Genomic DNA, 23,402 nt, shown 5'->3' with positions numbered 1-23,402 from the left:
CCCCGAACGTTTTTTTCATTTTTTGGATAAATGTCTTTGATGACGTCATATCCGGCTTTTCGTGAAAGTTGAGGCGGCACTGTCACGCCCTCATTTTTCAACCAAATTGGTTGAAATTTTGGTCAAGTAATCTTCGACGAAGCCCGGACTTCGGTATTGCATTTCAGCTTGGTGGCTTAAAAATTAATTAATGACTTTGGTCATTAAAAATCTGAATATTGTAAAAAAAAATAAAAAATTTATAAAACGATCCAAATTTACGTTTATCTTATTCTCCATCATTTGCTGATTCCAAAAACATATAAATATGTTATATTCGGATTAAAAACAAGCTCTGAAAATTAAATATATAAAAATTATTATCAAAATTAAATTGTCGAAATCAATTTAAAAACACTTTCATCTTATTCCTTGTCGGGTCCTGATTCCAAAAACATATAGATATGATATGTTTGGATTAAAAACACGCTCAGAAAGTTAAAACAAAGAGAGGTACAGAAAAGCGTGCTATCCTTCTTAGCGCAACTACTACCCCGCTCTTCTTGTCAATTTCACTGCCTTTGCCATGAGCGGTGGACTGACGATGCTACGAGTATACGGTCTTGCTGAAAAATGGCATTGCGTTCAGTTTCATTCTGTGAGTTCGACAGCTACTTGACTAAATATTGTATTTTCGCCTTACGCGACTTGTTACATTTAGTCAAGTTTTGACTAAATGTTTTAACATAGAGGGGGAATCGAGACGAGGGTCATGGTGTGTGTGTGTAGAGCGATTCAGACCAAACTACTGGACCGATCTTTATGAAATTTGACATGAGAGTTCCTGGGAATGATATCCCCGGACGTTTTTTTTTCTTTTTTTTGAAAAATACTTTTGATGACATCATATCGGGCTTTTTGTAAAAGTTGAGGCGGCACTGTCACACCCTCATTTTTCAATCAAATTTATTGAAATTTTTGTAAAGCAATCTTCGACAAAGGCCGGACTTCGGTATTGCATTTCAGCTTGTTGGCTTAAAAATTAATGACTTTGGTCATTAACAGACGGTCAGACCTGTTTACCAGTACGATTTGGGCGTATTTTGTACGCCAAATTATTATCGGTACGCAAATACGCGACACACGCACAAAATACGCCAAAGAAAAAGTCTAGAATACGTTTTCCGGTGTTGGTGTGCTGATTACGGGATGGTACAACCGATCGGTTTCGGTCAAAGGGAGATAACCATGACAGCGAGTCTTCAGCTGTGGAAAGCTTGTTCAGTTGTTGGCACGTGCGATCCTCTGGACAATCGTGGCAAAATGAAGCGGAAAAATGTGCCAGTTTCAATCAATCAATCAATATGAAGCTTATATCGCGCGTATTCCGTGGGTACAGTTCTAAGCGCAGGGATTTATTTTATTTTTATTTTTATGCAATTTATATCGCGCACATATCTCAACACACGAATTCAAGGCGCAGGGATTTATTTATGCCGTGTGAGGTGGAATTTTTTTTACACAATACATCACGCATTCACATTGGCCAGCAGATCGCAGCCATTTTGGTGCATATCCTACTTTTCACGGCCTCTTATTCCAAGTCACACGGGTATTTTGGTGGACATTTTTATCTATGCCTATACAATTTTGCCAGGAAAGACCCTTTTGTCAATCGTGGGATCTTTAACGTGCACACCCCATTTAGTGTACACGAAGGGACCTCGGTTTTTCGTCTCATCCGAAAGACTAGCACTTGAACCCACCACCCAGGTTAGGAAAGGAGGGAGAAAATTGCTAACGCCCTGACCCAGGGTCGAACTCGCTTCCGAGCGCAAGTGCGTTACTACTCGGCCACCCAGTTTCGGATGACTGTACCAAATCTAAACAGCAGAAGCAGCAGATTTTCTTGGAGAAATATAAGAAAGAGCCAGGAATTGTGGAGTCTACTTTGGGAAAAAGTCATGCACACTGCAAGTATTGTAAATGAGATTTCTCCGTTGCCCATGCTGGGAAATATGACATCGAACGACACTGCAGTTCCAAAACTCACCTGGACAAGGTTGCTGCAAAGAAATCAGCTGAAAGCTGCCAAGGAATTATGAAGTTCATTCCCGCAAAGCAAATCCTGCAAGAAGAAAAGGCTGTAGTCCGTGCTGAAGCAATGTTTTCTGAGATGATTGTAAAAATGAACTTTCCGCAGATGTTATTTCACGAACTTCATCTTCTCATTATCAATCTGTTTGGAAGACACTGGTTATAATGCTATAAACTGACAGGTAAATAAAATTGGTTTATCCCTGTTGTATTGGAAGGAGTTAAATTCTGAAGGTGTTCACAAGACATGCTATTCTCTTACACAAACACGTTTGCACCCACACATACATTTTCCCTAGCCCATATGGCTTTGCTTGCAAAGTACACCAACTTTTTGAAAAATACACTTAACTTTTTGGGAAAGTACTCTTGCCTCGGGTTTAGGGTAAACAGGTCTGCATTAAAAATCTGAAAATTGTAATACTTTTTTTTTTATATATAAAACGATCCAAATTGATGTTCATCTTATTCTACATCATTTCCTGATTCCAAAAACATATAAATATGTTATATTTGGATTAAAAACAAGCTCTGAAAATTAAAAATATAAAATTTAAAAATTATGATCAAAATTAAATTTCCGAAATCGATTTAAAAACAATTTCATCTTATTCCTTGTCGGTTCCTGATTCCAAAAACATATAGATATGATATGTTTGGATTAAAAACACGCTCAGAAAGTTAAAACGAAGAGAGGTACAGAAAAGCATGCTATGCAGCACAGCGAAAGCACTACCGCGCTGAAAAGGCTCGTCAGTTTCACTCCGTTATGCACAAGCGGCGGACTACCGTCATTGTGAAAAAATGCAGTGCGTTCAGTTTCATTCTGCGAGTTCCACAGCTTGACTAAATGTAATAATTTTGCCTTACGCGACTTGTTTTAATTACTTCTCGCTGAAATTTTAGGACATGAGCTTTTTACTATTTTAGGTGCCTGATGCATTCTTAAAAGCTCATTAAAAAATCCCAACTAGTTTAAGAGATATTTGCAATTAAACACCCTTCTGGGTCCACACGGACCCTCGACCACCGGCGAAGGTTAATGCTTTATTTTCCGACGAGTCGTTCATAAAGATTTTTTTTAAAAATTCTGTTCAAACTCAAAGAATTGTCCTTACTTCATTGGAGAAAGATTTATGGAGATGGGTGGTTCCCTAGCCACTCTGTTGTTGATAAAACATTTTTTTAATGCTGCTTCTACTTCTAGGACTAGTGATTCTGTGACTCCTGAGGTTTGTTGTGGTGATCTTTGATCACCAAAACTTTATGGAATAAACAAGAATGGAGTTAAGAAGGGGAAAAAAAGGTTGAACATTTAAAGAAGAGAAAAAACTGCGAATGCGATGGCAGTGCTCAAACCTTCGATCTCACGGTCTATGGTTCCAAGCACTAACCACTGTGCCACGCACAAGTAATATGAGTGCGGGCAAAAAAAGGGATGTCTTTTTTGAGAGCTACTGTTGACTGTCGGTTCCCGAGCCACTCCGAATTTAGAAACCAAGGTTGCACAACCCAGTCACTTAAGACAGTGAGGACTGAGGCATTGGAGTTTGGACCAATGGCATTGTCCCAAATTAACACCCCCCCAAAAAAACAAAAACAAAATTCTCAACTGAAAAACCATTGTATAGGATAAAGCCTAAATTTATTCTTAATTTATATGTCATTTTGGCATACATGTTTTGTTTGCAATCATGTCTGATTTTGCACCAACAAAAATCGTGCTCAGTGCAGTCCATTGAATGCCATTATGTGTGGAATTGAATGTTGAGTTAAAATTTATCAAATGAAAGGCCAAAGGCTGTTTGGGAGGCCCAGACTCTGTTCCCCCTGATTTTGCATCACCTGCCAGTTTGCTTATAAAGTTATAGAGCTCCAGTTTCTGATACTTTTTGTTTGTGTTTACAGATTAGCAGTCTAAAGTGAAAACAGAGACGGAAGGAATGGATGAAGATACAGCCACCCGCTTCGTTTCTTCACTGGTCAAGTCGATTCAGGCACTGTGCAATGGATACATCGATTTTTCCTCAAGTATTGAAGTCGTTGGTCACATTCATTTGAACATTGATCGCAATAAAAAGTTAGACTATGTACTGACTGAAGAAGTCAGCAAATCTGTCAGTGAAGGTGCAACAGTGTTTGCCAGTCACAGTTACCATTCCCATCCACCGCCAAGTGCTTCCTCAAAGACTTCAGGTGATGCATCAAACCAGAACCGACGAAAGTCTCAGGTGTCCCGTGACAATGACCCTTTGAGTATCACCTCACTCCCTCCTGAAGTGCCCAATACATCAAGGTCTCACAGTTCCAGTCGTGTTGAGGAGAACAGTGATTCTTCAGGGAGTGCAAACTATTCACAAGACTTCACTCCTGTGAAGAGTGAAAACAACAGAACGTCCTGTCAGGTGCAGGAAAGCCTAGACAGACGACGGAAAGGTGTGCCCCTTTCTCACACTCACAGAACTCAGTCCCCAGCAGCCAAACGTCCTCGCAACCATGACACTAGTTCAGCGGTGCAGAACCCTGGTTTTGATGTGATAGAGATCAAGGAGGAGCCAGATGATGAACCTTCTGTCTACTTTGGGGACAACTCTTCTTCTAATATGGGTGCTGGGCAAGGTAACACAATCTTTTTAATTTTGCAGATCTTTATGCAGTAGTGTGACATATTAATAAATAACTTTTGAATACCTTCAGACGTCCATCATTTCTATGTGTGATTGTGTTCATTCTTTTATGAGCTTCAGGCTGTGCATGTTTGTTTAGTTTGATTTAAAAATTTTTTGTACACTTACGCTTTTACAGAATGTGAAATTGTACCTTGGATAATTTTTTGCAGTTAAGAAATTATACATATGATCTAGGTTAAAAAAAATAACTAGTGGAGGGCAAGATTTTATTTTGACGTCGTTGGATTTGAGTAATGCTGAGATTGCGAGTTCACTGGAATTTACTGTTTTGCTTGCGTCAAAAATTAAGAATGTGTAAATGTAATGCAATAGCATGGTTGATGTACTAATAGTAATACTACTATCAATGAATTTTAATAGTAATATTTTGATTTTCCAGCAGATATTCAAACACCAGACTTCAGCAATGTGGTGATGGAAAGTCTTGACCGTGTGGGTCAGATAGAAGGGACGCAACTGGTGGCGGGTGGTGACAGTGGGCAGCAACATCAGCCATTCCCTGTCATGTTACATACAAATCCCGGCATGCCTTCATCGTCTAGTCAAGGTCCTGGTCCTTCATTAAATCCTCAGTCAACAGCGTCAACAAGTGGAGGTAGGTGTCAGCACTTTTTCTCCCTATCCTGGGTTTGGTTCTTGTGCATCAGACAGACAGTTATGTCGCTGCTCCTGCAGCTTTTCCTCTTCTGTGGCTTCATTTCTTTCCTGTAAAGACTGTTGGATCTGTTGTGAAAGCAATCAACCACATAAAGCTGATGTATTTGTACCCTTTTTGACTCACATGCGAAGCAAAAGTGAGTCTATGTACTCACCCGAGTCGTCCGTCCGGACGTCCGGACGTCCGTCTGTCCGGAAAACTTTAACGTTGGATATATCTTGGACACTATTCAGTCTATCAGTACCAAATTTGGCAAGATGGTGTATGATGACAAGGCCCCAAAAAACATACATAGCATCTTGACCTTGCTTCAAGGTCAAGGTCGCAGGGGCCATAAATGTTGCCTAAAAAACAGCTATTTTTCACATTTTTCACATTTTCTCTGAAGTTTTTGAGATTGAATACCTCACCTATATATGATATATAGGGCAAAGTAAGCCCCATCTTTTGATACCAGTTTGGTTTACCTTGCTTCAAGGTCAAGGTCACAGGAGCTCTTCAAAGTTGGATTGTATACATATTTTGAAGTGACCTTGACCCTGAACTATGGAAGATAACTGTTTCAAACTTAAAAATTATGTGGGGCACATGTTATGCTTTCATCATGAGACACATTTGGTCACATATGATCAAGGTCAAGGTCACTTTGACCCTTATGAAATGTGACCAAAATAAGGTAGTGAACCACTAAAAGTGACCATATCTCATGGTAGAAAGAGCCAATAAGCACCATTGTACTTCCTATGTCTTGAATTAACAGCTTTGTGTTGCATGACCTTGGATGACCTTGACCTTGGGTCAAGGTCACATGTATTTTGGTAGGAAAAATGTGTAAAGCAGTTCTTAGTGTATGATGTCATTGCTAGGTTTAGGTCAAGCATGTGAGTCGTATGGGCTTTGCCCTTCTTGTTTAACATCAATTGTCATGTGAATGAAGAAGTAGCCATTCAGTGCAGAGCATCCTGAAAATATTTGACTACTGCAGTGCACTTTGCTAAAGTAAGGATGTAGTGAAATACTCATCCTTTAAAAATCTGAGAAGTCGTTGTTCTCAGTGGAAAACTCTGTTATTGACCTGTGGTCAGAAGGTTATGTCTGTAAACAAGGACAGGCAGCTGGTCTTGGCTGAAAATATCGGTCATTGACAATCTCATTTTTATTTGCGCCAATTATGTGCCTATTAGTATTAATAAAGTATTATGAGGATTTCTCATCTTTACGTAAAAAGTGGGGGTGCTGCTTTTTTATGGCAAAGCATCTGGTCCCCAAAATATGGTGCTTCTTTGCTTTGCCTTTTTTTCTCTCAATCTTTGGCAGAAGGAACGATAGTTCTATTTTATTGAGTTGGGGGACAAAGTTCACAACATACATCATGGCATTCTGTGGTTGGGTGCTCATTTTACAACAGATTCTGTTATCTTTTGTACTGTTTTGTAAGTGATGTCTATGCAGCGGTACTTAAATTTCTCTCTCTCTCTCTTTTTTTTTTGTCCTTGGGAAATTCTCTTTAGGAAATTAGGACAACTATCCCTTGAGACAACGTGCAGCTCCAGAATGACGCTGCCCAATTTTTTTCCAGTGCATGCATGTATTATGTTTCCAAACCCTGAGACTTTTGCTGTGATCTTGGGATCTTTATTGTTCACGTGTGTGCACACGGGTTTTTTCAGACACCTGGACAAATCTGCACATGGTAAACTCTGGAAAATAAATCCTTACTCTAAACGTTAATTCGAACCCATGCCGATAGTGAAGAATGGTTATAAGGCCATTGCCTTATTGAGTGAACTATGTCCCCGCAAGACGAACCCTGGGATTGTAAAACTACTTGACAACAGCCGGAACAGTCTAAAAGTCTATGAAATATGGGAATCTGTTTCTCCAAAATCTGAAAGGGTAATAATCTTGACACTAGGAAGCACTTTTTCTGGTTTGTTACAATCAGAAGTAATCAGTAAAAATTCTCAGTGCATTCTGGGCAGATTTTTTCAATAATATTTTAAGTTTAAGTTAGAAAGATGATAAAAGAACTTTTTTGAAAGCAAGTAAAGACCGTCTATCGTCCAAGCTTGTTGAGTAGGACTGCATACATCTTTTTTGGTTCTTTTTTATGCTAGCCTCAGTTTGTTGTATGGTTAGAATTTTCAAGACAGCAGTACTCCCTGCCAAGTGCAATGAATCCGCTATTTAGCTAAAATATTGTCAATGTTTGATTCAAGTTATTTGACAACATGACGACTCAAATGAGTCAGTTCAGAACAACCAAGCAATTTAAGTGAACATAATTCAAGTGGTTGACACCATTGGTTCTTTTCATACATATTCAGGCTTTTCTAGCATATTTGACTTTCCATCACCACATTGCTGAAGTCTGGTGTTTGAAGTCCCCAATCTGCTTGAATTTGTACAATTTGCAGTTGCGAAAGTGTAAGGGAAGCTACCAGGACCTTTTAGTTTTACTTGGTTTGCACTCTACATATCTTGAACAGAACTTGAGATGAAATATTGCTCTCTTAATCTTAATGTTTTGATTGGGATTTAACTGAGTGATAGTGGTATGTAAGAACCATTGGGACAAAACAAAACAATTGAGAACAAACATATTTCAGCTCTACAGAAGAGACCCAGCTGAAAAGTTAGATATATTAGTAAGTTTAGCATTACAGGCAGTCTGTGACCTTTTCACTTTCTTGTCGGTGTCCTTAAAATTATTAGTAATGCAATAAACAAAACTGATCTAATCATATTTGAACATTTGTGTCAAAAATCCACTGGGGATACCCCTCCCGGTTCCGACCCCACCCCAAGTTCAGTCTAGGAGTAGGAACGATTTAAATTCAAGAATTTTTTTACATGATATTTGGGCTGAGAAGATGATTGTGTAGATTGGGAAGTGTTTTGTGTGCTGTATGAGAACACTGTTAAATCGCTGCTGTGCCCTGACTGATTTTGTCTAAGTTCTGGACAATTTTTGAGAAGGAATAAGAAATATTTTGAATATAAATATTTTAAGAAACTGGATCAAACTTGCATTAAAAGTATGTTTAATATAGTGACAAATGTGTCACACTCACAGTGAAAAGGAGAGTCAAGTAGAAATGTAAAGTCAAGTAAACAAAGGTTGTTTTGGTGTGTGTGTGTGCACAGCTTTTTTCAGTGTTGTCATCCTTTTTGTTACAATTTTTTTCTGTTCTTTCTTGACTTATACCATTCTTAATCTTTAATGGGAAAGCTGCGAAAGAGGCAAGAAAAATAATAAAAAGCATCAAAGGCTCCCTTTTGAGAGAGGAAATTTACAAAATTTGACCATCCAACTGCCAGCTGCTGTGTAAACTTGAATAAGATTTTTACACTGCAGGGAATTCATGAGAAAGAATTCCTAGAATTAACTGTAAAGATTGAGTTTTGAAAATGTGCTGTTGAATACAAGAAGCCTCGGTACTTTCCCATCTGAGATTTTTCAGTCAGTATGATGCACAAGAACCGTTAACTTTTACAAACAGTATTTTTTGTTATGAAGCTGACGTCCAAGTGGAACCTGTTTGTTAATAGCTGGATCTATATTAAATTCCATTTCCATTGAGAACTTAAACTCTCAAATCATTATTTATTGTCTATTGATTGTGAAATTCATATAAATTGCAAGTTGACCCAAATCAGGGTTTACACTAAGGAGTAAGTACCCCACGTGCTGAATTGTGTTTTGGTGTCTGTTTTTTCTTAATACATTTGTACTTACATTAGTGAAGAAAATTATTAGTTATTTTTAGCAACCTTTGAGTGTATATGTTTTTATAGACAGACAGTGCGCTTTCAGCTTTAAGGTAGACAAAACAAATTTTTAAAAATTGTTGCCAGATTTTGCAGCAAGTAAAACATTAAACAAATGTTCATGTCCCAGCTGATTCTGAGCAGTACATAGCTGTGTAAACCCTGATTTGTTTAAGAACAGTCTCTGCATGCAGATTCACTGGATACAATCATACAGAGATGCACTCACATGAATTTTATGAGAAGTTGCTTACTTGTAGTACTGTTATGATGAACACCGAGAACCTGGAGCTGTTGTGTTGTCCCAAACCATGGGAACATGTTCGCGTGCTGTAACTTACATTGTTGTTACTGTTTCTAATTACCCTTGATTTTCTGAGAACTCAAAAGTATGAATGTCGGTACATTTGATTCATACTTGAAGTCTGGTTGTAGTGTTTTGACTGAATGAGGTTTTGCACCGAACAGGGAAAGACCAAATAAAAAAGTTTAAGACCATTGTGTTTGTGTGTTCATACAGATATAATGCAAGCTTTAAAATATTTCACGTTTGTAACGAATGTAACTTGTTGGATGTGTTGAATACATATATATGAATGCTGTGGACAATCTACAATCAAGAATTATTGATGATTTACTGATGGCAATGACATAATTTATTTTCTCAACAACCGTTTTGTTGTGCTGAGTTGGAATCGCTGAGTTTGGTGCTTGTCAGGTTTTCCTCTGTTGAGGGTTGAATCTGATGCTGGATAATAATTTTATGGTTATAACGTGAGCTTTGTATTATTATCTTAATTTGCCAGTTGAAGTATTCCGATTTTACTGTTTTGTGTTATTGCAAAATAAGCAAACTGATACATTTTAGGCTACCTCCTGGACAGTAAGAATTAAGATGTGACACAAATATGTGCCGAAATGACAAGGAACGAATCTTTTGTGTTATACTTGTAATTGTCTGTCAAACTGTGGTTTCTGCAGTCTTTTGCAAACTGCCCCATATTTCTTTAGCATTAGGACTTAAAATAAAATTGAGTGAAAACGGTGCATGTGTGCCTATGACTCTGTGATGTCATGAAATTGACCGAAGCGTTGCTTCAATATATATATGAATCTAGATTCAAAGTAAAGTTATATTAAATGAGTGCATTCATGCATGTAGGTGCATGCATGCTTGCTCAGAGTCACACACACACACACACTCACAGTACACATTTTTGTGGTTTGTTTCTAATGTTATTTTATAGGTCTGTAATATAGGTTATTGTGACATGTCCGTTCTTTATGCCTATTTCAGCAGTTCTTTCAAGTTCTTCCGGTGATTTTCTTTGACTCTAGTAAAACGATAGTATCTCAAGTTGCTGAGGTTGTTCAGGGAAAAATGTGTGCTTTTTTATTGTAACATTCTCTTGGCTGGTCCGAGTCTTACATTTGTACTTGTGGCCTATGATTTGCCCTTCCTTTTGGTTTGTCCGTTGGGAATCTGTTGGGTGCTTTTCATCTTTGAGAATGAGAAATATTTCCGCCGTTGGGGTAAAGAATATAATTTGATTCATATGAGATGATTCTAATGATTTGGTTACTAATATGACATTATGGCTGAAAACTTTACCATAACATTTGAAAGTTCTTAGATCCGCACCCTGATGTGCCTCGTTTCCTCTGTGGTGACACAGGTTCTTTCCCGGCACTCGTGAGGAATACCAGCAGTTCTGCATCTTACGTAGGACATCAGACAGACCCATACCAGAGGCACTGTCTACAACGTGTCCCCGTCACTGGCAGGACAGTGTGGCCGCAGAGACGATGTATCGTATGCAAAGAGCATGGGCTGCGTCGAGAGAGTCGTTTCTACTGTCCTGGGTGCCCTGGTGGTCCAGGCTTCTGCAGGACTGACAACTGTTTTTTGAAATATCATGAAGCGCTCGGCTGTAAATTCGAAAGTCGGCATTTAAAAGGAATCTGAGAACAGAGGACACATGTGGGCTGTTGTGAAACTGACACCCGGAACATGTTTACACACTAGTTATTTATGCGAAACTGCTTCAACCAATTGGGCCTGTGTTGTACACTCAGTGGGTTTGGAAGTTGGATGATGGGGTATTTAAGGCACCATTTTGGCGATTTTTGGCGAACTGAACCGTTACTATATCCGTTAGTGTTGCCTTATCATGCGAAATACATGCGAATTTAGGTCAGCAATCTGAGTCAAGAGTTTTTGCAGGTGTATTTTATTTTGGAGTGGTGTGTGCAGAAATATACAGGCTTGGTAGTGGTGTTCGTAGAAATATTATGAAGGCTTGATTGAGATCACTGTGCTGACGTAACACAATTTTTCGTACTGTGGCAAACAGGTACCCATTCCTTGATGGTCAGCGTTGAATCAGTAGACCCGTGTCCTAAAGATCAAGAGGCTGTGCAGCAATCACAGACCATTTCCCACTACCTGGATCACATCCCAATGAATCGAGTCACCAAGAACCCATTAAAACGTTGCAGAGTGTGTTCAACCAAAAAATCGCCATCACACACCCGTTTCCACTGTGTGGGCTGTCCCGAGAAACCGGGACTGTGTAGAAGCAGGCGCTGCTTTAAGATCTATCATACCAAGAAAGGTGTTCGTTCAATGTGAGTTCTCTTCCTTCCTTTCTTCTTCTTCCAGTTATCAGATGATTTCTGTATCGCAAAATTTTAGAGTGCATTCAGCAAAGAATATTTCTTTTCTCATTGAGATGTGCACGGGTTTAGAGTGCGAGTTCTTTAACTTCAAGGTGGTTTTGCAGTCTGGTCTTGCGTATTTTACCCCAGAAAAGAGTAAGATGGATACCCCCCGCGGGTTAGGGGGAAGAATTTACCCGATGCTCCCCAGCATGTCGTAAGAGGCGACTAACGGATTCTGTTTCTCCTTTTACCCTTGTTTAGTGTTTCTTGTATAGAATATAGTCAATTTTTGTAAAGATTTTAGTCAAGCAGTATGTAAGAAATGTTAAGTCCTTTGTACTGGAAACTTGCATTCTCCCAGTAAGGTAATATATTGTACTACGTTGCAAGCCCCTGGAGCAAATTTTTGGATTAGTGCTTTTGTGAACAAGAAACAATTGACAAGTGACTCTATCCCATCTCCCCCCTTTCCCCGTCGCGATATAACCTTCGTGGTTGAAAACGACATTAAACACCAAACAAAGAAAGAAAGAAAGAAAGTAAGATGGATTGTTAAACCTTAATTCTTAAAATCTGCTGCACTATAACATGAAATACGATAATTTGCTGTTGAAGCATTGTGCTTGATAGAGAGCTTCTAGGGTTGGGATTGTGTGGCCGACTGGGTGTTATCAACGAGAGCGATGGCCAAACATCAAGGGTTCATATCCCTCTGCTTTGATGGACATACAAAGATGGGTGCTCTTTATAATTTGTCAAAATTTGTTTGCGTGACTATGTTGATGGTCGTTTTCTGCAAGTATTTTATAGTGTAAGAAGTGTTTCCAATAAAAATGAAGCTTGGAGATATTGATATATAATGCTCTGTTGTTGCTGTGGCGATGGTTGTTGCATTTAGTATTAACATTTCGGTAAGTAGATAAAAAGAATGTCATATCTGTCGGGCGTGTATTTGATCGTGTTGTACAAGGTGTGTTCCTATCTGCTGGTACAGGTTGCTCCATCCTGACTTCAGGTAGTGGAGGATTGCCCCCTTCTTCAAGTTCTATGGAAGCCCCGCAGATGTCACAAGAACACCTCTTTGAAAGGACTCATCATCTTCAAACCATCCCACGAACTGGAAAAACACCGTGGCCCCAAAAGCCATGCATTGTTTGCAAACAAAAGGGCTTATTGCACAAAAGTCGTTGTTTCTGTGCGTCTTGCATTGGACAGCCAGGTTTTTGTCGAAATCGCAGTTGTTTCCCAGATTTTCACAGAATGTTCGGATACCCCTTCTCTGACGATGCTTCGGCAGTTGCACAAAACTTGAGTGTGGTACCCACCCAGGAACAGTTGTATAGATATCTGTGAAGAGAGTTTAGCAGTGGTGATTTGAACTTGGTGGAAAAAAACTTGTGGAAAGGTGTGAATTTTTTTTCATGTACACTGTAGATTATCTTGCTTCTTAGAATAAATGTCTCAGGTATGCAAGGTTTGGATATGGATTCATTAGTTTTGTTTTAACACGTTCTGGGCAGCATTCGAAAGAGATGTTTCTTTCAACTTTCACGTAATTTTGTTTGTGCAAACTCTCTCCTACTCACTGCACATAACATACTTGTATGTGTATACCTCACACAAGTACAGTTCCGACGAAAAAAAGCGTTTACAATGAATTGTTCACTCCCAACACACACACTTAGAAAAAATGCGTGGCTCACTTTAAACACATGCACACGCACACACATGCATGGACACGGCTACTTCTACTGGCACCTATATTGCTACCCCAAGGTCTTTTTCTATCTTAACCATGGCAGAGCGGCACAATCAAACACTCTTTGAAATGAAAAACAGAACTCTATCCTGTTTAGTTTTATGATGCAATCAGCCTCATATTTTACACACACACCTCTTCTACTCATTCCTTTTGTACTGACATGATGGATATTTTAACAGGCAGATACTAGTATCACACACCACTACATGTATCACAGTTCACACTCTACTTTGCTTCTCCACACACTACTTTGCTTCTCACACACCTCTTGTATTCAAAAGAGACATTATTCCAAGACTGTTTTCTGAAAAAATAGTAGAAATAAAAATTAGAACTCATTACCTGGCCTTGACAGAACTTTTGGTTCAATGGTACAGGTGTGGCCCCGATGCCTGTTGTCAGAGGTGACACACCAGGGAAGGCTACAGGTGAAAAGACACAATCGAAAGCCACAGATGAAAAGACACAAGCTGAATCCTTCAAGAGAACGCATTACCTGCAAAGCATCCATTCAACTACAAGTACGGAGAGTGGTCGACAAAGGAGTTCGCAAAGCAGCAGACCCTGCAAAGTGTGCCAAGAGAACGGATTATCTCGCGAGAGTGCTTTCTTCTGTGCTTCATGTCCAGAACAGCCTGGGTTTTGTAGTACAGGAGGTTGTTTTGTGAAATATCACAACAAGTTGGGTTATTCTCTCCTGAAAATGCCTCATTTGCCTGTGGGGAAAGGTGTTAGCCAAGGGCCCCAGAAGTCACAGTTTCATATGAAGCTAAGATTTTTGTGATGTTTCCTGCTCTGCAAAGAACTATGGGTGCTTACATTGATTGCTGACATTGCATCTACTTTAATGTAGATCTATTCTTCCTGGGTACCAAGTAATCCTTTCAGGAATGCATATTTCTTTTGCTGAAAATAATTGTACTGAAAGTTTTGCTCTTATTCTAATCTCATCTGGTAGTGGTAGAGCACAGACTGTTCTCTATTTTGTGTGTAGGCCATCTTGTGATTATGCTTCTGGTTGAAGTATATGAAGTATGACTGAGTGTCTCTGACAGAATTCTTTCATGCTGGGATTATAAAGAGTTTGATAGCATCCTGAGCCGCATCAGATTTAATGGTAAGATAGTGCTTTTTAGTGTCTTTATCCTGTTCCTAGGAAAGAAATCATGTACGTTAATTTTCACTGCCAGTGCCATCAGTTCATAGATGTGTTTAGTCTCTGTTTGGGATGATCTTGACAGTGTATGTGGAGCAAATCGGATGTGTTCAATAGTCTATGGTTTGGTGTGGTGTTTGTCCTCCTGCAGGGCCAGAGGCAGCCCCCTGTGCAGAGCCAACCAGGGGAACCCTCGCTCTAGGCTTGAGGTTGAAGTGTGAAACAGATGACAACAGTAACAGCCCCACCGCGGCCTCTGTGCAGTCGGCAGAGTCGGCCCACTTGATGGATCGTGTCCCGCAGCGTGGCTCCAAGACCAATTGCCAGAAGAGATGTGTTGTGTGCAAAACCTTGGGACTCAGGCGTGACAGTCGCTTCCATTGTGTGGGCTGTCCTGAAAAGCCAGGCCTGTGCAGAAATACAAAGGAGTGTTTTAAGATCTACCATGAGTGGAAGGGCATTCATGTGGACTCTAATCCAGACAACTGGACCGTTGAGTATCAATATGTGTTTAAAGACTATTCGGCACCCAGTTAGAGTTTTAAAACTTAAAAATGGAATTATTGCTCTTTGGAATATTTAAAAAGCTTTGATCACTTAATTACTGATTTGTTAGAACATATTAAAGAGGAGTATGTTGAAGCCATCTTGTTTGGGGGAACATTTTTTCTGAAAACATGTTAATAATAATAATAATAATTATTATTATTATTATTATTATTATTATTATTATTAAAACATGTTATGTTAAGACTGTCAGGTTTGAATTTCACAATTTTTGTAGAATAATCATTTATTAATATTGGTGATCAAATGATGGCTGCATGGTTTTGAAGTTTATCAAAGCTTAGCGTAACTGCTGACATACATGTACTTTTCATAGTTCTGTGATTATGTTCTAATCTGAAATCTATGGGCTAACCAGTAGCTTGTGACTGAGTAATTTTCCCCCACGGGTTAGGGGGAAGAATTTACCCGATGCTCCCCAGCATGTCGTAAGATGCGACTAACGGATTCTGTTTCTCTTTTTACCCTTGTTAAGTGTTTCTTGTATAGAATATAGTCAATTTTTGTAAAGATTTTAGTCAAGCAGTATGTAAGAAATGTTATGTCCTTTGTACTGGAAACTTGCATTCTCCCAGTAAGGTAATACATTGTACTACGTTGCAAGCCCCTGGAGCAAATTTTTGATTAGTGCTTTTGTGAACAAGAAACAATTGACAAGTGGCTCTATCCCATCTTCCCCTTTTCCCCGTAGCGATATAACCTTCGTGGTTGAAAACGACGTTAAACACCAAATAAAGAAAGAAAGTGACCGACGTTAAACACCAAATAAAGAAAGAAAGTGACCGAGTAATTTGAACAAGAATTTGAGGTTCTGCCTGTTCTGTAATTCTTATCTGCAGGTGTTAGGTATGGAAATAGAAATATGTTTGTACATGCTTTGTTTTGAAAAGGTTAGGAATGAAAATAAAAATATGTACATGCTTTGTTTTGAAATACCTGTTCATAATCGCAGTGAGAACCATTAGACTCGCGTTGACAATGACATACCATTTTCCAGCCTGTGTCCTTTCTACATGCGCACAGTGCATCTTGTTCAAACATATGTTTCACACAATGTGCTCACTTAAACAGACGTCTGCTGATGCACACATTCTGTAAAAAAAAATCTTTGCATCTCTCTTCGCTCTTCTGTATTCTACATTGATTCTTGTAAATGCCTGTATTGCTTTGTTTGGGTTTCTGTTCACTTAACAAATAGTAATGCTGATTGAACCAGTTAGCTTAGAGTAATCAACAAAGGGCCCTCCCCTGTATTGAACTTTTTAATGTGGTTTCTGAATTTTAATGTCGTAGCACAATTTTACACCAAATAATATAAAGTAGGAAAGTACAGAAGTAAGTTGGTTGCGACATCAATTAGCACATTGTTTCCACTTTCTGTTTCAGTGGGCCTTGGCCACACTGATAACGATTATCTGTCTGCTCTGTTGGATGTAGGCCCACTGCGGCAACAGCGCCAGGTCAGCTATCAGCCTGGATTTATGTTTAATGACACAAACCGCTTCAGAGGAGGAGGTAAAAACAGAAATCCGCAGTCATCATTTTGGCGCAATATGAGTGAGGAAAGAAGAGCGCTTGAGAGAGAGAAGTCACGTTTGCGGATGCAGATGTCTAGGGCTCGGCGGAAGGAGCAAGAACAGTACTTTGCAGACAATAACAGACAGACTTTAGACCAGAATTCGCGAGTTTTCATGTATGGAGATGGTAGGTAGGCAGCGGAACTTCAGCCTGATGAATGGTTGAACTATTTTGGTCCATTTGTCCATCCAGTGTTAATGTAAGGTTGTGCTACTTCATACTTAAAGTTGCAACTTTTGAAGATGAGTCTGTCATGTTGTACTGGTTTCTTTTCAGTGTTGGGTGTAGGTGAACAGCTGTTGCATAGAGGCTGGAACAGTTTTGAGTCCTCTTCATTTCCACAACACTGTGTTGGTCAGCAGAGACAGCCCTCGCAGTTGCCTCTTCCACACCCAAGGCTGTTCAGTTCATGGGGCTCTCAGTGTCTTGGCAGTAGCTCTGCGTGGACGAGGGAACAAAGAAGATTGCAGAAGCAGAGTTATAGAGCCAGGCTAAGCGAGGATAAAAAACTTCAGGTTAATCAAAAGGAGAGAGAAAGATACGCTAGAAAGAAAGCTTTGAAGTATGGTTCCAGAAATTTGGGTCAGGACTTTTCATTTATTGGCAACTATTGAATCAATGGTGTGACTGAGTGTGTTGGGTCATCAAGTTGTGAGAACATGTTTTTTTCAAGCATGTTTGCTTGGTTAGTTGGTATGTTGGTCCAGTTTTCTTTTTCTTTTTTATTTGCAATCACCATTCTGGATTATTGACATGCAGTGATAATACTTTAGACATTTTATCAGGTGTTCATTACGAAATTGATAGTGATGTGAAGGGAGTGACAATTTGTGTTATGTGGCAGAATGTCTTAGATTGCAAGTTGTATATTGTATGTCGCTTGATCAGAAGATTCATTCTGTCAGATTCCGGAACTATACGAAAAACAACAATTGTTTCTTTTGGTCATGCATGTACATATCTTTGAATACATAATAAATATATTTGGTATAATTAGAGTGAGAAAACTGATTCTGTTTGTGTGCATGTGCGCACGCGTGTTTGTGTGTGTGTCTGTCTGTCTGTGTGTGTGTGAGAGAGAAAGAGAGAGAGATTCATTGCATCTCTTAGCCCATTTAGAATTTGAATGATGAATTAATTTGACTTTGTCAATAAGATCTTGCAACACACACGCAAGCACACAAATGCACGCTCACACACACACACACACACTCACACTCACACTCCAACACTAACACAACGGTAACACACACTGCTTACATACACACTTTAAAGACAATGATTGGCAGGATTCATATTTTTGCTTTACCGATGGGAAATGTTCATAAACTGATAAAGGTTCCAGAGTAATTTTTAGCACTGTTTAATGCATGCACAGTAGACACGACACTGCCATTTGCAAGCAAGGGCAGTTATTTGTAAACAGGCAGATCCATGCTGACCTTACGGAGGCACCACACATGAATTCTTAAGAAAGCGCTATCACGTTTAAACATAACGTGACTTAGTGAACACAATCGCATGCCTGTGTCCTGCAAATATTCTGGTGTGCCAAACATCTGTCTCGCCTGTAGCAAATGAATAGTTACTTTGTGTTTTTGCTGTTTGGAGGAGGTGCCATTTTCTTGTGTTTTTTCGTAAACATGTACTTACTGCAGTGCAAATGGATAAGTGAAAACATTTTTGAATAATAATGAGTGCATTTTTTACTCCAACACCTAACTACTCACACTCGCAGGTGATCAGTCATGAATCATACTTAATATAGCAGTGGCTCAATGGTAGAGATAGCTTGAGCAATGAGCGGAAAATATCTACAGTCGTTTTTCCGTGATATTAGTCTGTTTATGGGAATCTTCTCTTTCCCCAAGAAGTTCACAATTTGAGGATTCCATTGTAGTCTGTTACCATCAATCATTCTCAAGTAGGTAAACGAAGGCCCTTTTTGTGTTTTGCAGTTGTGTATGGTGCTCAAGCTTTCTCGATGACCGGGCATGCTGGGGGAATACAACGGACAGTTATCCGGCCCAAACATCAAATGAATGTAGAGCGTTCTTTCGGTAGAGGGTTTCTGAACTCAAGCAGGCAACAAAGGGGCAGCTTCTCGTGGATGCCACGGCGCATAGGCAGGCCAAACCAAGTTGACGCGGGTGTGAGCGATGTTGGAGAAGCTGAGCGCCTTCGAATCAGGCGGGAGCGAGTGAGACTGCGAGTTCAGGCTCATCGAGCTCGCAAAAAGGCAGCACAGGAAGAAGCGAGCAGGATTTTTGCAGAGAGAATGAGAGATGGAAATTTCGTATAGAAATCCAGTTATATTGTGACACCAAGGAAGCACGCAGAATTTGTGCAGAGACAATCTCGCAGAGAAATGGAATTTTCATGTCCAGATTCTGTTGTTCGGTTGGAAGAGCGAAGAAGCAAGCAGGATTTTTGTGGAGAAAGTAAGAGATGGCAGGATTTAATGTGTACGTTTTGATAGTTACATTGGAGACATTGATTAATGTGTACAAATGGGCTGCCATATCAACGGAAAGAGCTGTACTTTCAGCTAATTCTTGTTAGGGATATTGGATGTTGTGTTCACAGTGAACACTGTCTTTGTGCAAAACAATCGGTCACATTTTGTGAAACTCAGTGTATATCCTGAGCAGAGACAAAGAGTACATGTTGTTGGCTTTTTCTTTTGTTTGTTAGAACTTAAATGAAAACAGGTATCGCACTATGAAGTCATTTAATTACACGTTTGTTACCTGTAGACCACCGACCGGAAGTCGTGAGTGTGTCCAGGTGAGCTCCCCAGCCCTTCTGAGACGCATCCGAAAAGAGATGCGTTGAGGGAGGAGGTAGCGCTATGGGCACTCCCTGCGTGAGCCAGGAAGAGTTCATCCACTGAAGAGTGGTCTGCCGAAACCAGTGCCCTAGCGGGATCGCCACATCCCACCCCTGTGAAGTCGGGCTTTTGATACTTAAGTTGTATGTGTTAGGCCTGACATAACAGTAATATAGGTTGCCTATAATGTGTTGCATTACTTGCAAGCAGGTTTCACTTAGGCGTGTGCTTGTGTCTGTCTGATGCGGTAAGGTTGTTGAGGTTGACTCATGGGCTGTGGGTTGACTGTGCTTTTAAAAAAAATGGAACGCTGAGAAAGAAAAGGTCTGAAAAAAGTTCAATGTTGAAAATGGAATGCTGAGTAAGAAGATATTGGAAACTGAAAGAAAGTAACTTCTAAGTTATGTGTTTGCTGTGGGTAATAATGAAAGCTGGAAAAAATGCCTGCATACGTTTTTGACCGAAGAACTGGAGCACTCGGAGCCGCAGGATGGGGCCAACTGGAGCAACCTTCATCAGAAACTCCACAGAAGCAGTGAAATACCAGTTACTGTGTCCAGCGCAGGCCTTGAGCATCCGCTAGAAAAGGGAGAGAGCAGGCATCATGGTTGTGTTGTGTGTCTGCGCGGCTACAGACAGTATCTGAGAAAGCATCCAGGGGCGCCCCCTAGCATCAACCCGTACAAACGCAGCAAAACTTCTTATCGCTGCAAAACGTGCAGTGTCTACTTGTGTAGCCCTGAATATCAACGCCCGTGCTGGTGGACATGGCATTCTGAGAATTGCAGTTAAAACGTATTATTCTTGTGAAGGATTCCAGTGCGTGTATTGATACATAGAAGACTTCTCACAATCATTTATTGTAATGTAAGGAGGTTTGCACTTGGTGAAGAAATGCTGCATTGTACAGCCTGATTCTTTTGGTTTTAGTACAAGTTTCTGTTGTTTTTTCGTCTTCCATTATTTTAAGTTGTTTATTTAATTTTTTTTGTATCCACGTTGACTATTAATCGTTTGTCCTGAATGTTCAGGTGGTTATCAAGCTGTTTACTGTGAAATATTTTGATCAGTGTTAGTATTTGAAATAAACAAGAAACAGGTTTCATTTTCACTTCATTCTCAAATGTTATTCTCTTATTTTTGTGAACTTTGCCTGTGAGAATGTATGTCTTGAAAATTTTGCTATCAAAACACAGTGGTCTGGATTGTCTAACGATCCATATTTGTGCAAGGTAACAAAAATAGCCCAAGTATTAAGTAGTATGGGTAATTCTAGTCAGAAAACTCCCACTAGAATGCAGAGGTGACAAGGTCACTTGAATCTGACACAGAACACTGGTTTTTGCTTCAGCCACAGGACGACTGTCTGGCACGTTTGATAAACCAGCCACCCTGTCTCCCAACACTGCAGACTTCTTTCCTTCAACCCCAAGTGCTGATATGAACTCTGCGTCTGCTGCTCTGGCTCATCACGTTTTAGAGAAAGGGATGGGGAAGAATCACCGCTGTGTGGTATGCCAGCGCCACCACAGCCTGTTCTTGAAGGATCACCCCGGGACCCACCCAAACAGCAACCCCTTCAGGCGCAGCAAGACATCCTACCGCTGCTCCATCTGCAAGGTCTACTTGTGTGCGCAAGACGATCGCCAGTGCTGGTGGATGTGGCACCAGGAAAATTTTGACAAGACCAATGCAGGGTTTTGAAGCTACAGACATAAAAAAAAACTTATCCCAGATGAGAAATTCATAGCTTATGATACATATGGCTGTCTTGGTGGCTTGTTATTACCACGGCATGTTTTTTGTGTGTGGCCTGGCCTTTTTGAGTCACTGGACTGTTCAGTGATACTATCAGAAATTGGGTCTGGTTGTAACCGATCAGGTGATTTATCCATCAGCTGTTTCCTGACACTTTGCACTTTTCTTTTATAATAGCAGAAGGAAATCATGCTTTTTGTCTTTTATAATTGCAGAAGGAAATCATGCAAAGTTTTTTTTGTGGCCTGGTTGTCTGGTGGTTTTTGTTCACTAATTTACTAATCCTAAGAATTAATAGGTACTGGCAAACGCTGTCTGTTCTGTGTGAAGTGAATGTAGCACGGTAGGTTCTGCATAATTCTGTTGAATTAAGTTCTTCTAGAAGCTTGTCACATCGACTCTTGTTTTCACTCGCAGCGTCCTCGTTTACACACGCTGGATTCCAAGACTGGGCGGACCAAGATGGGAACGTGCAGCTGCAACCGCAGCAGGCCAGTCAGCCGCATCTTCAGCATGATCTTGAAGTGGGGGAAGGCTTGGACCATCGTTGTGTGGTGTGTGAACACAACCACAGATCGTTTCAAAAAACACACCCGGTTGGAACTCCAAATCCCTTCAAGCGCAAGAAAACCCGCTACCGCTGTGGAGTCTGCCAAGTCTATTTGTGCAAGTGGAGAGAACGGCCTTGCTGGCAGATTTGGCACAAAGAAAGCTGAGAATACTGTTTGATTTGAACAGATTTCTTTCTTTGGAGGTTGTGGTCGTGTGGAGTAGATTGTGAATTATTCGGGTGCTATTGTTAAAAACTTACCACAAAAACAAACACCCAACACATTAGTTAATCCTCCTCTCTCTTCTCCATCAGGTATTTTGTTAAGAGTGTAAATAATGTGGCTCATTTGATGAGTGTATTTTAGGACTGGGTCATATCAAAAGAATCCCGCAGTGGGGCACTGCGGTTATGAAATTAAAGGCCCCTCCTGTTTTTGGAACCGCAGGAGCTTTCTAGTTTGCTGTTAGGTAGATTTTTGGTTCCTCTTTCCTGTCATGCTCTCTTTTTCTTCATGAATTCTTTTCTTTTTTCTGCCTTCTTGCTCATTCACCTGTATTTTTTCCAAAAATCTCTTCTCTTGCCGCTTGTCTCGCGATTCATGTATAGTTTAATCTGTTAGTGTTCTGATGTAAGTCCAGCAGTAGATAGGTTAAGCCTATTTTAACATACTGGAAACTGGTAATCTTCCAGTAGGTATTAATTTAGTTTTACTAAAGCCTGCTGGGACACAAGTAATGGGTTAGTGCATTTGTAAACAGGAATCGCTTGACAAGTGGCCCCCTTCATCCCCCCCTTCCTCGTCCTGATATGGCTCTGCGTAGTCGGCTGGACGTTAAGCAACAAATAAACAAACAAACAAACAATATCAAAAGAAACCTTATTCTTGGTCATAGGTTTGGTGTAACTTTGCATGCATTCAGATTAAGCATAATATCAAACATTGACAGTCTAATTTTAATACTGCCTGCAACTATACTCCAACAGCTCAGTGGCTTTTATGTGTTGATTTTCACCAGCCGCCTTTCCTCAACCTAGATGGGAAGATCAAGAGGAACATAGCCAGCAGCAGGCAGGATCGTCGGAATGGACAGACTTTTTCCCCGGACCCTACAGTGACCATGTCCTGGAGCGCGGGGAAGGTTTCAATCACCGCTGTGTGGTGTGTGAACGCAAGCACTACAACGTCGTCAGGGAGTACCCCGGCTTAACGGAGGGCGCCAACCCTTGTAAGCGGCGCAAGACCGGCTTCAGGTGCAACGTGTGTCAGGTTTACTTGTGCACCAAGAAGGAGAGAAAGTGCTGGTCGGCCTGGCACGAAGCCAAATTCCAGGCAGCGGCTCTG

General features: G+C 40.3%; 2 protein-coding genes across 9 annotated transcripts in view; one reads left to right on the top strand and one right to left on the bottom strand.

The window, feature by feature from the left end:
* LOC138981621 (ADP-ribosylhydrolase ARH3-like) overlaps window positions 1–23,402 on the bottom strand; it is a 197,769-nt gene that overhangs the window by 87,138 nt on the left and 87,229 nt on the right. The gene's annotated exons all lie outside the window — the stretch shown is intronic.
* Window positions 1–23,402, top strand: part of LOC138981616 (streptococcal hemagglutinin-like) — a 79,661-nt gene that overhangs the window by 9,581 nt on the left and 46,678 nt on the right. For 6 of the 8 annotated variants that reach the window (XR_011460673.1, XM_070354590.1, XM_070354588.1 and 3 more), the window contains exons 2-3: window positions 3,985–4,695; window positions 5,146–5,361. Coding sequence is in view for 7 of the 8 variants with exons in the window: in XM_070354590.1 (XP_070210691.1) it covers window positions 4,020–4,695; window positions 5,146–5,361 (892 nt within the window). In the remaining variant the exon portion in view is untranslated. Of the gene's footprint in view, window positions 1–3,984; window positions 4,696–5,145; window positions 5,362–23,076; window positions 23,287–23,402 lie in introns of all 8 variants that reach the window. The other 2 variants (XM_070354593.1, XM_070354589.1) reach the window with 2 other exon arrangements.

The sequence above is a fragment of the Littorina saxatilis genome, linkage group LG12 (genome assembly GCF_037325665.1).
Source record: "Littorina saxatilis isolate snail1 linkage group LG12, US_GU_Lsax_2.0, whole genome shotgun sequence".
In the NCBI taxonomy this organism is placed as follows: Eukaryota; Metazoa; Mollusca; class Gastropoda; order Littorinimorpha; family Littorinidae; genus Littorina; species Littorina saxatilis.
This window is presented reverse-complemented; position numbering and strand designations above follow the sequence as displayed.